This window comes from Rhineura floridana, chromosome 5 (assembly GCF_030035675.1).
Source record: "Rhineura floridana isolate rRhiFlo1 chromosome 5, rRhiFlo1.hap2, whole genome shotgun sequence".
Taxonomy (NCBI): domain Eukaryota; kingdom Metazoa; phylum Chordata; class Lepidosauria; order Squamata; family Rhineuridae; genus Rhineura; species Rhineura floridana.
In genome coordinates, this window is record NC_084484.1 from 26,018,361 (window position 1) to 26,030,500 (window position 12,140).

Here is a 12,140-nt window from a genome sequence, read left to right on the forward strand (position 1 = left end):
GCAATGGTAAAAGACAGCAGACAGGTAGATTGGGGGGGGGCTGCACACGCGCAAACATGAACACCGGGGGCCAGGGCAAGCTGATGCCCAAGGGCCCCGGCATTCCTGGAGCCGGCCCTGCCTCTAGAAGGTACTCATATAGGAAAGGTAAGCCTCTTTGACGTTCTTGACCTGCTGAGCAGAAGTCCAAATCCAATCCCTAGCTAGGTGGTGGTATAGAGTAGCAGTCTCTATGCCAGGGTATGCAGGAGTGATATGGCCAGAGGGGTTTTTTTGCTGTAAGTTTTCCATGCTCCCAAATGTGTCTTCAGTATTAATTCAGAAAAAAATGCCAGAAAAAATTCTGGGAAACACATAAGAGGAACTCATCCCAGGGTTTAACACTTAACCAAAATATAGTAGCCTCAAAACCCTTTGTTGCCAGCCGGGGACTGTCTTAACCCCTTTTTGTAGATGAGGGTATCATTGAAACCCCCTTCCATTCTCTTGGTTTTCTGAGCATCAGCAGCCCATAATATGAACTGAATTAATTGTTAGATTTTAAATGTTAAATGCAATGATCAATTTTTAGATAAAAGGCTGTGTGATCCATATGTAAAACTGTGATAAATAAAATTTGCACACAAAAAAAAGCTGTGTGATAATACCATAATGTATATTGTGCCACCTGGAGTAAGTTAGAGATATAGTGAATTTTCACATAGAGCATCAGACCAACACCATGCCAGACCTTTCCTCGCTTTTCCTGCCTTCATCTTTCCACTGTAATTCAGAAGAACATACTCACTCAATATAACTTATAAAGTGTGGATTGTAATTCAGAAGAACATGCTCACTCAATATAACTTATTATTTATTTATTGCATTTGTATACCGCCCCATAGCCGAAGCTCTCTGAGCAGTTTACAACAATTAAAAACATTAAAAACAAATATGCAAATTTAAAAACACATTTTTAAAAAATAATTTAAAAACACATGCTAAAATGGCTGGGAGAAGAGGAAAGTGTTGACCTGGCACCAAAAAGATAAGTGTTGGCGCCAGGTGAACCTCGACAGGGAGATCATTCCATAATTTGGGGGCCACCACTTAGGAGGCCCTCTCTCTTGTTGCCAGACTCCCACCTTCCCTCTGAGTAGGCACCCGGAGGAGGGTTTTTGGTGTTGAGTGTAGAGTACGGGTGGGTTCGTGTCGGGAGAGGTGTTCCATCAGGTATTGTGGTCCTAAGCCGTGTATGGCTTTATAGATTAAAACCAGCACTTTGAATCGAGCTCAGAAACATACAGGCAGCCAATGCAAGCGGGCCAGAATCAGTTTTATATGTTTGAACAGTCTGGTCCCTGTTACCAATCTGGCCGCTGCATTTTGCACAAGCTGCAGTTTCTGAACCGTCTTCAAAGGCAGCCCCACGTAGAGCGCATTGCAGTAATCTAACTTGGAGGTTACCAGAGCATGGACAACTGAAACCAGGCTATCCCTGTCCACACTTACAAAGCGTGGATTGTAATTCAGAAGAACATGCTCACTCAGTATAATTTATAAAGTGTGGATTAAATGAAATAATACTTTAGAGTAAGAATAGAAGTTTCTGTTGCAGTTTTACAGGTTGTATGGCTTACCAGAAGTGTCAAAACCAGTTGTAGTGGTGAGAGTTAATAAAATGTGAAGATCAAGTCATGGAATTATTGTGGTATGTTAACTTTTTGGTTTCAGGATTCAGAAACAAAAGTCAATGGAATGCAAGATGTGAGTTCCAATGAGCAAAAAGGTAAAACCATCAGAGTTTTTCAGTTGCTAACTATAGGGAATGGTTGGGATTAAAGGGAACACTATACACCTGATGGGTATGGCATACTTGGACTTGAGTATACAATTGAAATATAAGAGCTTCCATTTTCTTGGGAAGCTCATAAGTATAGTTCCATGCAAAAGACAAATGGGGTTCTGTTCTGGAAATATTGTGCATATATAAAGAACTACTAAAAACATGGCAGCTAGTCCTTTTATTTCAGCATGACTGACTGCATGGATGTGTGTGGTATGAATGAGAGAAGAGAAAAAAACAGAAATGTAGAAATTTAATTCTAAACAGTGCTTGGAATGGAGGGCCTAATGAGTTTATGGGATTACCTGCCTTTCACTGTCATGTAAATGTGGGCAAGGAGGGCATGGTGGGAAGTACTCTATAAAAACCCTTCTTGAAAGAAAAGGCAAACTATATTCGGTGCTTAGATAATTACACAGTGGAAATGTATGTGTGTCCAGTAATACTTGGTATTAACGTATGCTTTTGACACTTTTGACATTTGGGAATAGAAAAGGAAGGGAAAAGTTACTCCATAATATAAAACTAGAGTGCATTTTAGCCCAAGGGCTGCTCCCTTGCAGTTTCCATTTATTTCAGTAGTTTGTGTGCCTGCGCTCCTGTAATAAGATTAAGAACGAGTTCTTGTAAATGTGGCGTATAGCACAGAGATAGGATTTAAAGTGAAGCCTCCAATGACAAGAAGGCACCACATTTGCAGATCTAAGGGCACCTGCTGCTGGTCACAAGCTGTGTACTTCCTAAAAATGTGTCATATGTTTAAGTAAACAATAAAAGTATAGAAAAAAAGAAAAGCTAACCAGATCTCAGCCTTTAGAACCTGTCGAGTGTTTTTAATAGTTTTACATAGGCAGATGTGAGCTTGTTGAAAGGATAAGCAAGATAAAAGTAGTATGTACAAAATAAATAAAAATGGAAAGAAATAGCTGTCTAATTAGGATGAGCAAGAAGTCCTTCTAGGTCCTACAGGGCAATATTTAAGTTGATTTTACTTCATATTGTATCCAACCCTTCATCCAAAGAGTTAAGGGCACCAATATAAGGTTGTTTGGGTCAAGAGATAATGACTTAACTCACGCCACTCAATGAACTGAGCAGGGATCTGAACCCAGCTTTTCCTGGTTCAGTTCCAACACTCTTGTTTTAACAGAGACAGAGCTAGTGTAGTAAACTTTGGACACTGAAACGTGATTTCTAGAATAGGGGGATTATACTTTAATACTGAACACATATATGTGATATAAAATGTAAATGGTACTGCCTTCAAGTCGATTCCGACTTACAGCGACCCTATGAATAGGGTTTTCATGAGGCTGAGAGGCAGTGACTGGCCCAAGGTCACCCAGTGAGCTTCATGGCTATGTGGGGATTCAAACCCTGGTCTCCCAGGTCATAGTCCAACACCTTAACCACTACACCACACTGGCTGCTATCTGTGATATAGGCTACACAAAATCATGCGCTACTGTGCTAACTAGATGTTAGTTTCAATGCAGTTTAAGTTAGATGCTCTGAGTAGTATTTATCCAGTGGATAGATATTAAATAAAATCAAACCACACCACACTGACTTGTTTTGTATCTCCATATTTTTTTCAAATAGACTCAGAACCTATTTCTTTGAAAAACTTAAAAAGGCGGTCACAGTTTTTTGAACAAGGTAAAAAAAACAAAATCCAGAAGCTAACATTTCATGTACTTTCATGAAATTGTTTCCCACTGTACCTTCTTCTTAACAAGTCTCTGGTGTTGGGTTCTAAGTTTCTTCAGTCATTGATTGTTGCAGTCATGCCAACATAGCTTAATCTGTTTCCATTCTTTCCTTAGGGTCATCAGGTTTTTCTTACAATTCATTGGTCTACCTTTGTGGTAATGGGCTTTTGTGTGTTCCTATGTATCTCAGACTTTTAAACTTTTGTTATGTGTTCAAACACTCTCCTCACTGGGGAGCAGTGTGAAGTACAGAAACCTTTGTTCAGATTTGCAGCTTTCCCACAAAATGCCACAATGCTGAGCAAAACAATGTGCTGCACTAAATTTCCAACCCTATAAATTCAGTCAAATTTAAATGTACACATAATACAATTTAGATGTATTAAAACTGGCAGATTTATGTGCAGTAGCAAATTATGAAAAACCTGCCTCACACCCATGAGCAAATCTCATGGTTCCAAAATACTTTTTTAAAAAAAGTTTCAAAAATGGAAATGACAGTGTTTTGGCTCTGAATGGTTTGCCAAAATTCTCTAAGGCTGCTACTAGTGTGCTTTGCATGTTGCATCTCACCTTACTTATTTTCACAATAATTTCTGTCAATCTGTTTCAGTATTTTTGTGCACATAGAATGTTGAAGTGATTAAGGGACTCCACATTTATTATAACATTATATATTACTGAATTGTCAATTTTCCTTGAATGTGTAAGTTCCTATTGTAAGCATTCAATTTTCTTCAAAGCAGCAGTTTTTACAAAATGTGCTTCCCTTTGACTCTGTTTGGAAGACTTATCCTAGTGATATACTGCTGAGTGAACTGCATTAAATGGTGGCTTTTTTGGATTAGAACAGGTATTTGAAACTTCTTAGCATAGCTGTCAAGCATCCTTTATTGTGATGGCATATTTTTCTAAATGCTTTACAAAGCCAATGGGGGAGAGAATCGCAAATTTGAAGTCGGACTTGGTATACATTTCAACCCCTCAGACACAGGCTGTGCAGGTAGAATGTGCTTCACAATAAGGGCTCCTGGACAGGTATGAACTGGGTATCAGTATCTTCATGATTTTCCACTAGATCTTCTTATTTCATGTTTGTCACCTGATGTGAGAGTCGGCTCATTTTCTGTCAAGATTGATCTGTGGCAGAGACTGTGTTTTCACTACAAAGGAAAAATGGATTTCTTCCTCCATTTACATATATTGTTGCAGTTTGGAAATGGCTGTTAATTGTTTCCTAAACAACAGATCAGAAGGGATGACAATTTTTAGACAATTATTTGGTACTTGCACTGTAACCCAAGATTTAGTTACTTTTAATTTATTTTACTACAAGCATTGCAATTCTCTGGAAGTTATGTAATTTTTCCATGTGTAGTTCCAGTGCCAGGAGCATGTACCAATCCTGTTGATTTTGTATTTGACTTTTGATTTTAGTTATACGCTATCCTGAGAACATTATACTTAGAGTGGCTAATAAATCCGGTAAATAAAATCTATCAAAGGAAGCAAAAGGCACAGCTGGATCTATCTGCTGCATGTGGCTAGGATTGGCATTGGAAAAAAGGAGTATGTAGGCGCATTATGAAGAAGGTTAGGGTGTGGTTGAAGTCCATGTGAATTATAAAGTCTTCCATAAGGAAGATAAAAATATGTGTACAGCTATTACATTTTTTTAACAAAGGGAGTCATCATTATTGACAGCCCGGACCTTCAAAAAATAGTGCATGTGTAGAGACTTTCACATAATACATCATTTAATAGTGTGCGGCTTCGGTAGAAGTGGATTTTTATTGGTGGTGCATTCTGCTTTGTGATGAACTTCTGCTTATCTGAAAATGGGATTGTGGCTTTCTGATTATAGCCAAGTTTTTAAAAGAAGATTTTTGTGGAGAAATTGGAAACTTTGTGGTATTGCTAAAGCCAAGATGAATGTTTTCTTTTGGGATAAAATAATGCTAAGCAATATTTCTGTATATTTGTAAGTATCTATGTTGTGTCTACGAATCTGTACTTATCTACTGGCTTGATCTTTCCTATTGCCAGTAGGGAATGGTTGCTGAGATCTTGCATCTAGCACCTATGGAGTATGTACTGCACTCATGCAGCCTGCTTTTGTGCTCTACTTTCTGCCTGTGTTAATTGTGCTGGAATCTATGTTGTGCACCCCTCTTTTCTGACAATCTGGGCTGTTGGATAGCACTTGATGTCATCCGAAAGGGCAAGGGGGTCTTTCTGACCAAGGAGGAGACTTTCTGGTCCCCATCACTCTCCTAGTTCACTGGATTGATTATATATTAGTCCAAGATCTGTTTTTCAGTGGTGTTTTTGTTTTGTTCTTCCTTGTATTATTCTAAGACATTAATATATGGTTCAATGCATCCTGGGAGAACCTTATTTCCTGATGATTATCCCTGCTACAACAGCTGCTGTTCTTTCCTGCTTAATATAGTCAGAAGGCTGTGATGGATTAGCAGCTGAAAACTAACATCCCCAATAAAATGCTGCTTTGACAATCTTTATGAAAGTCTGGGGAAAGTACAGACTTCTCTGACTTTTTTCTTGATGTGGTGACTGGCATACTTATCCTGAAGATTACCACTGTTGTCTTGTTTCTTTCCACTTACAGCAGCTATCTGTGCCTTGCCTGTCCAACTGTTCAAAAACTGTAAAATTGCGAAGAAGTCTGTGTAATGTCTTCTGTTCCATGCAACTCTGATAAGAATTTGAAAGTTCTTGACCTGATAAAAGGGAGTGGGGCACAACAGCTTAAATAGTATCTTCCAATAGTTAAATAGTATCTTCCACATCACACTAAAATGTTTCTTTTTTCTTTCTTTTTATTTTCTTCTTACTACCTTAAATGTTCCAGGAGGCTCAGAGCCTGCAATGCCTGATGTAAGTATTTCAGTTTTAGTTATATTAAATACTATTTAGATAGTAAGATAAGTGATCCAACCACTCCTGAAAAAGCACACCCTGGACCCACTGGTTTGTGATAATTACCGACCTGTCACAAATACCCACTTCTTAGAGAAGATGATTGAGAGGGTTGTGACGCAGCAATTGGATGAAATGGATTATCTTGACCCGTTCCAGTCTGGGTTCAGGCCTGGTTATGGGACTGAATAGGCCTTGGTTGCCCTGATGGATGACCTTAATCGGGAGAAGGACAGGGGAGTGTGACCCTGTTATTCTTACTTGATCTCTCAGCTGCTTTTGATACTATTATCCATGGTCTCCTTCTGGGCCAACTTGGTGAGATGGGTATTGGAGGCGCTGTTTTACAGTGGTTCCGATCCTATCTCCAGGGTTGTTTTCAGAGAATAGCATTGGGTGATTGTTTCTCGGCCCCCTGGTAGTTGTGCTGTGGGGTTCTGCAGGGTACCATCTTGTCCCCCATGCTGTTTAACATCTATATGAAGCTCTTGGGAGCGGTCAGCTGGAGATTTGGGGTGAGGTGTCAGCAGTACACTGAAGATACCCAGCTCTATTTCTCTGTACCATTTGAATCGGGAAAGGCCGTGCAAGCCCTGGACCACTGCCTGGACTCAGTGGTGGGCCAGATGAGGGCCAATAAACTGAGTCAGAATCCTGGCAAGATCGAGACACTATGGGTTGGTGGTTCCCGAGTTCGGATAATTGGTCAGTTGCCTGCTTTGTATGGGGTTGTACTCCCTCTGAAAGAGCAGGTCCATAGTCTGGGGGTGCTTCTTGATTAATCTTTGTCATTAGAGACCCAGATGATGTTAGTGGCTAGGAGTGCCTTTTACCAGTTTCCACTGGTAAGACAGCTGTGGCCATTTCTGGACCAGAATAGCCTGACCACTGTTGCCCATGCACTGGTAACCTCCAGGTTGGATTACTGTAATGTGCTCTATGTGGGGCTGCCTTTGAGGTTGGTCTGGAAGCTGCAGCTGGTGCAAAATGTATCAGCAAGACTGCTCAATGGAGCAGGGTATCCCCAACATGTTACCCCAGTGCTGAAAGAATTGCACTGGTTACCTATTAGCTACCAGACTAAGTTCAAGGTTATAGTTTTGGTGTACAAAGCTCTATACAGCTTGGGACCAGGATACCTGAAATACCATCTTATCCCTTATATACCCAGTCGATCACTGTGCTGTGCAGGTGAGGGCCTCCTGCGGATACCATCTTATTAGGAGGTCTGTTCTGCACAATATAGGAGGTGGACATTTAGTGTAGTGGCACCTAACTTTTCTTTTTTAATAAGTTGTTTTTAACGCTTTTTAAAAAATGTTGGTAAAGATGTTTTGTTTTAATACATTTTAAAGTCTGTTTTTATGATGTTTTAAAGTGTTTTTAGTGCTTTTGTTTGCTACCCTGGGCTCCTGCTGGGAGGAAGGGTGCGATATAAATCAAATAATAAATAAAAATAAATAAAATAAATAAATAATATAACAAAGAAAGAAAATAGCAATGCATACCAACAAATGAAAATAAATGTTGTTGTTATCTGCCTTCAAGTCGATTACGACTTATGGCGACCCTAGAAATCAACGACCTCGAATAGCATCTGTCGTTAACCACCCTGCTCAGATTTTGTAGGTTCAGGGCTGTGGCTTCCTTTATGGAATCAATCCATCTCTTGTTTGGTCTTCCTCTTTTTCTACTCCCTTCTGTTTTTCCCAGCATTATTGTCTTTTCTAGTGAAGCATGCCTTCTCATTATGTGTCCAAAGTATGATAACCTCAGTTTCATCATTTCAGCTTCTAGTGATAGTTCTGGTTTAATTTGTTCTAACAACCAATTATTTGTCTTTTTTGCAGTCCATGGTATCTGCAAAGCTCTCCTCCAACACCACATTTCAAATGAGTTGATTTTTCTCTTATCTGCTTTTTTCACCGTCCAACTTTCACATCCATACATAGAGATTGGGAATACCATAGTCTAAATGATCCTGACTTTAGTGTTGAGTGATACATCTTTGCATCTGAGGACCTTTTCTAGTTCTCCCATAGCTGCCCTTCCCAGTCCTATCCTTGTTCTGATTTCTTGATTATTGTCATTTTAGTTAATGACTGTGCCAAGGTGACCTGTTCACCATTTCCAGTTGCGAACCAATCAGTTTCTCCATATTCTGTCCTTACAGTAGCCTCTTGTCCAGAGTATATGTTGTACATCAGGACAATCAGATGCTGTGGCACCCCCATTTCTTTTAAAGCATTTCATAATTTTCATGATCTACGCAATCAAAGGCTTTGCTGTAATCTATAAAGACTTTCCTCTTCTCCTAGGCATTTTAACAAGTGTTTTTAAATTATTTTTAAATTTTTTAAATTGTGTTTTTAAATTGTTTTTTGCATTTTAAAATTTGTATATTTGTTTTTAATTGCTGTAAACTGCCCAGAGAGCTTCGGCTATGGGGCAGTATATAAATAAATAAAGGTCAGGATGATTTTCTTCTGAAATTCCTTGGTCCGTTCCATTATCCAACGTATGTTTGCAATATGATCTCTGGTGCCTCTTCCCATTCTAAATCCAGCTTGGACATCTAGCATTTCTTGCTCCGTATATGGCAAGAGCCTTTGTTGTAGAATCTTGAGCATTACTTTACTTGCATGGGATATTAAGGCAATAGTCGATCATTACTGCATTCCCTGGGATCTCCTTTCTTTGGAATTGGGATGTATATTGAACTCTTAGTTTTCCATATTTGTGGACAAATTTTTGTCAAAATTTGGACAGATTCAGTCTCAGTAGCTTGTAGCAACTCTATTGGTATGCCGTCTGTTCCTGGTGATTTGTTTCTCCAAAGTATTTTAAGAGCAGCTTTCACCTCACATTCTAAAATTTCTGATTCTTCATCATACGTTTCTTCCGTGAATGAATCTGTCAATCTTGCATCTCTTTTATAGAGTTCTTCAGTTTATCGCTTCCATCTTCCTTTTATTTTACTATAGTCAGCATTCTGATGCTGCCATTCTGATGCTTCCCATAAGCTCATTTCAAAACAAAACCTTACAAAACTTATTGTCCTGAACTCAAACGTTGCTTAACAACCCTCTGCATTTTCATGGTGATACACAAAACAGTCAGAGAGAATTGAGAGGTCAAAGTGTAAAATGAGAGAGAGAGAGAAAAAAACCAGACCCCTTTTGGACTTTTTTCTGTCAGAGTTCTCATAATCTGTTGAAATTAATTAAAAATCAGCCATGTTCACAGCATACCTGTAATTCTATTACTGACTTTGCCCCATGCTCTGACCTTCATCTTCTGCAGTTTAAGTTTTTAAAAATGCCTGGCTGATTTTTAATTAATTTAAGAAATTTAACATTGAACTCAATGGCAATGTCAGGCATGCTCAGTAAGAAACAACTGTCTGTTTTAAAAGCCAGACTCACAGCTGCTGGGCTTGCCTAATCAGGTGGCCCCAGCCACACCAAACTTTGATTACACTTGAGACAGTCATGGCTTCCCTCAGAGAATCCTGGGAAATGTAGTTTGTGAAGGGTGCTGAGAGGAGACTCCTATTCCCAACAGAGCTCCAGTGGCCAGAGTGTCTGCTCTCATTGAAGCTCTGTGAGGGGAACAGGGCATCTCCTAGCAACTCTCAACAGCCTTCACTAACTACAATTCCCAGGATTCTTTGGGAGCAGCCATGACTGTCTAAAGTGAATAAAGGTCTGTTGTGGATGTGGCCAGGGACAGCTTTGGTTTAAATTTGTGTGGGAGGCTACATGTGCCTGCTGCAGAATAAAAAGGTGGGAGAAACCCTGAAAAAGAATGATATTGTTCACAATGTTTGCCTTTTGGAAAGGAAAGGGGCTCCCCCTCTGCCCAGTGCCCATCCACCCAATATCCTCTCCTCCCCCTTCCTGCCCTCCTCCTCCCCCCACCCCTCCCCAGGTCTCTTTCACCTTTCCTAAGCATCATTTCACAGGAGTAAGGAGTAAATCCCATTGAAGTAAAAAAACGTCCAAATGATCGAACCTCCCTCCCCTCCTCCTCCCTTCTATCCTCTCCCTCTTACCCCTTCATTTCCCCTCCCATCCCCTCCTCTTCCCTCCTCCTTTCCCCTTTTTTTAGTGTTGCAATGTGTTGCTGTACTTCACATATAAACAGAAACAAAAGAGTATGATTTTCACTGAAATTGCAAAGTAAATCAAACATATTTAAAGTGAACATCTGAACTGTATCAACTGTTTTAATATTGTTGCTTCCTCCCTGCTAAAAAAAGATCAGCACAGCTCATGTCTTGTTTCTGTTATTTGGGCTGATTGCAAGTGTTGGCACCACCACCATATGCTCAGAGGCACATGTTACCAAATTCTTCCAAGCTACACAGCAAGTGGATTGGGCTGTGAAAGACCAACCCAAATTGTGTTTTCATTTTTACCAATTTGTAGGGCAGTATAATATCTCAGAGAGGAGATCAGGTCTCCTGCTCCCCTGGTGCATTCACTATAGCTGCCTAATTTTCCTGATTTTTAAAGTTTGATAGAAACATCTGTTAGCTATTGGTATGTTCTTAAAGCACAAGGTTTTTTGCCTATTATTGAATTTCATATCGGTCGGTCAGTGTGTTCCCCTGTTGATTATTCAACATTTCTACCGTTGATTTTAATTTCCCTAATCTTTTGGAATAGGGCTCTTGTTCTACCGTTTTTCTTGTCCTCTTCTATTTCTATACAATAACTATTGTAATAGGTCCCTACATACTAGTCACTGTATTGTTGCATTTAGGGTTCTAACCGTGTTTCTATCTCTTTTTTGCTTTTGCTTTTCTTCTCTCTTTAACCATTTTAAGAGTTTTATAAGTCATCCATTGAAGTTTTTCTCTCTTTTTAACTAGAGGTGTCTTTTTGCATTCTACCCCGATAATGTTTCTGACTTCAGTCCATAGTTCTTCTGGTTCTCTGCTAGCTAAGTTTAAAGCCTCAAATCTGTTCCTGATATGATCTTTATATTCTTCTGGGATGTTATTTGAATTGTATTTTGGCATTACGATTGCTTTGTTGTTCTTCCTTAGCTTTACTCTGATTTTCGATATTACCAGTTCATGATCTGTACCGCAGTCTGTTTCTGGTCTTGTTTTTGCAGAATATATGGAAGTTCTCCATCTTCTGCTACCAGTTATATAATCAATTTGATTCATGTGTTGACCATTGGTGATGTCCACAGTCGTCTTTTCAGTTGCTCAAAAAATGTGTTTGCGAGAAACAAATTATTGGCTTCACAGAATTCAATAAGTCTTTCTCCTGCTTCATTTCTATCTCCTAAGCCCCATTTCCCCACAATTCCTAGTTCTTCTCTGTTCCCTACTTTTGCATTCGAGTCCCCCATGATTATCAGAACATGTTTTGGTGTGTGATCAATTTCTTCCTGTACTTCTGCGTAAAGTCTCTCCAGTTCCTCTTCTTCTGCATTTGCCGTTGGAGCATAGACTTGGATGATGGTTATGTTAATAGGTTTCCCATTAAATACCATTGATATAACTCGCTCAGACCTTGCGTTATAGCTCTTAATTGTTGTTGCAACCCCGTTTCCATTTAATTTCTTATTTCCTGCATAAAATATTTTGTAGTTGCCTGATTGAAAATGTCCCATTCCCGTCCATTTTAATTCACTCAACTAACTTC

At 39.4% G+C, this 12,140-nt stretch overlaps 1 protein-coding gene across 11 annotated transcripts in view; it reads left to right on the forward strand.

Annotated features, from left to right (window-relative positions):
• LMO7 (LIM domain 7) overlaps positions 1-12,140 on the forward strand; it is a 178,980-nt gene that overhangs the window by 147,521 nt on the left and 19,319 nt on the right. For 9 of the 11 annotated variants that reach the window (XM_061630012.1, XM_061630014.1, XM_061630016.1 and 6 more), the window contains 3 exons: positions 1,714-1,768; positions 3,428-3,484; positions 6,410-6,435. In XM_061630012.1, the coding sequence (XP_061485996.1) occupies positions 1,714-1,768; positions 3,428-3,484; positions 6,410-6,435 (138 nt within the window). Of the gene's footprint in view, positions 1-1,713; positions 1,769-3,427; positions 3,485-3,651; positions 3,694-6,409; positions 6,436-12,140 lie in introns of all 11 variants that reach the window. The other 2 variants (XM_061630013.1, XM_061630015.1) reach the window with 2 other exon arrangements.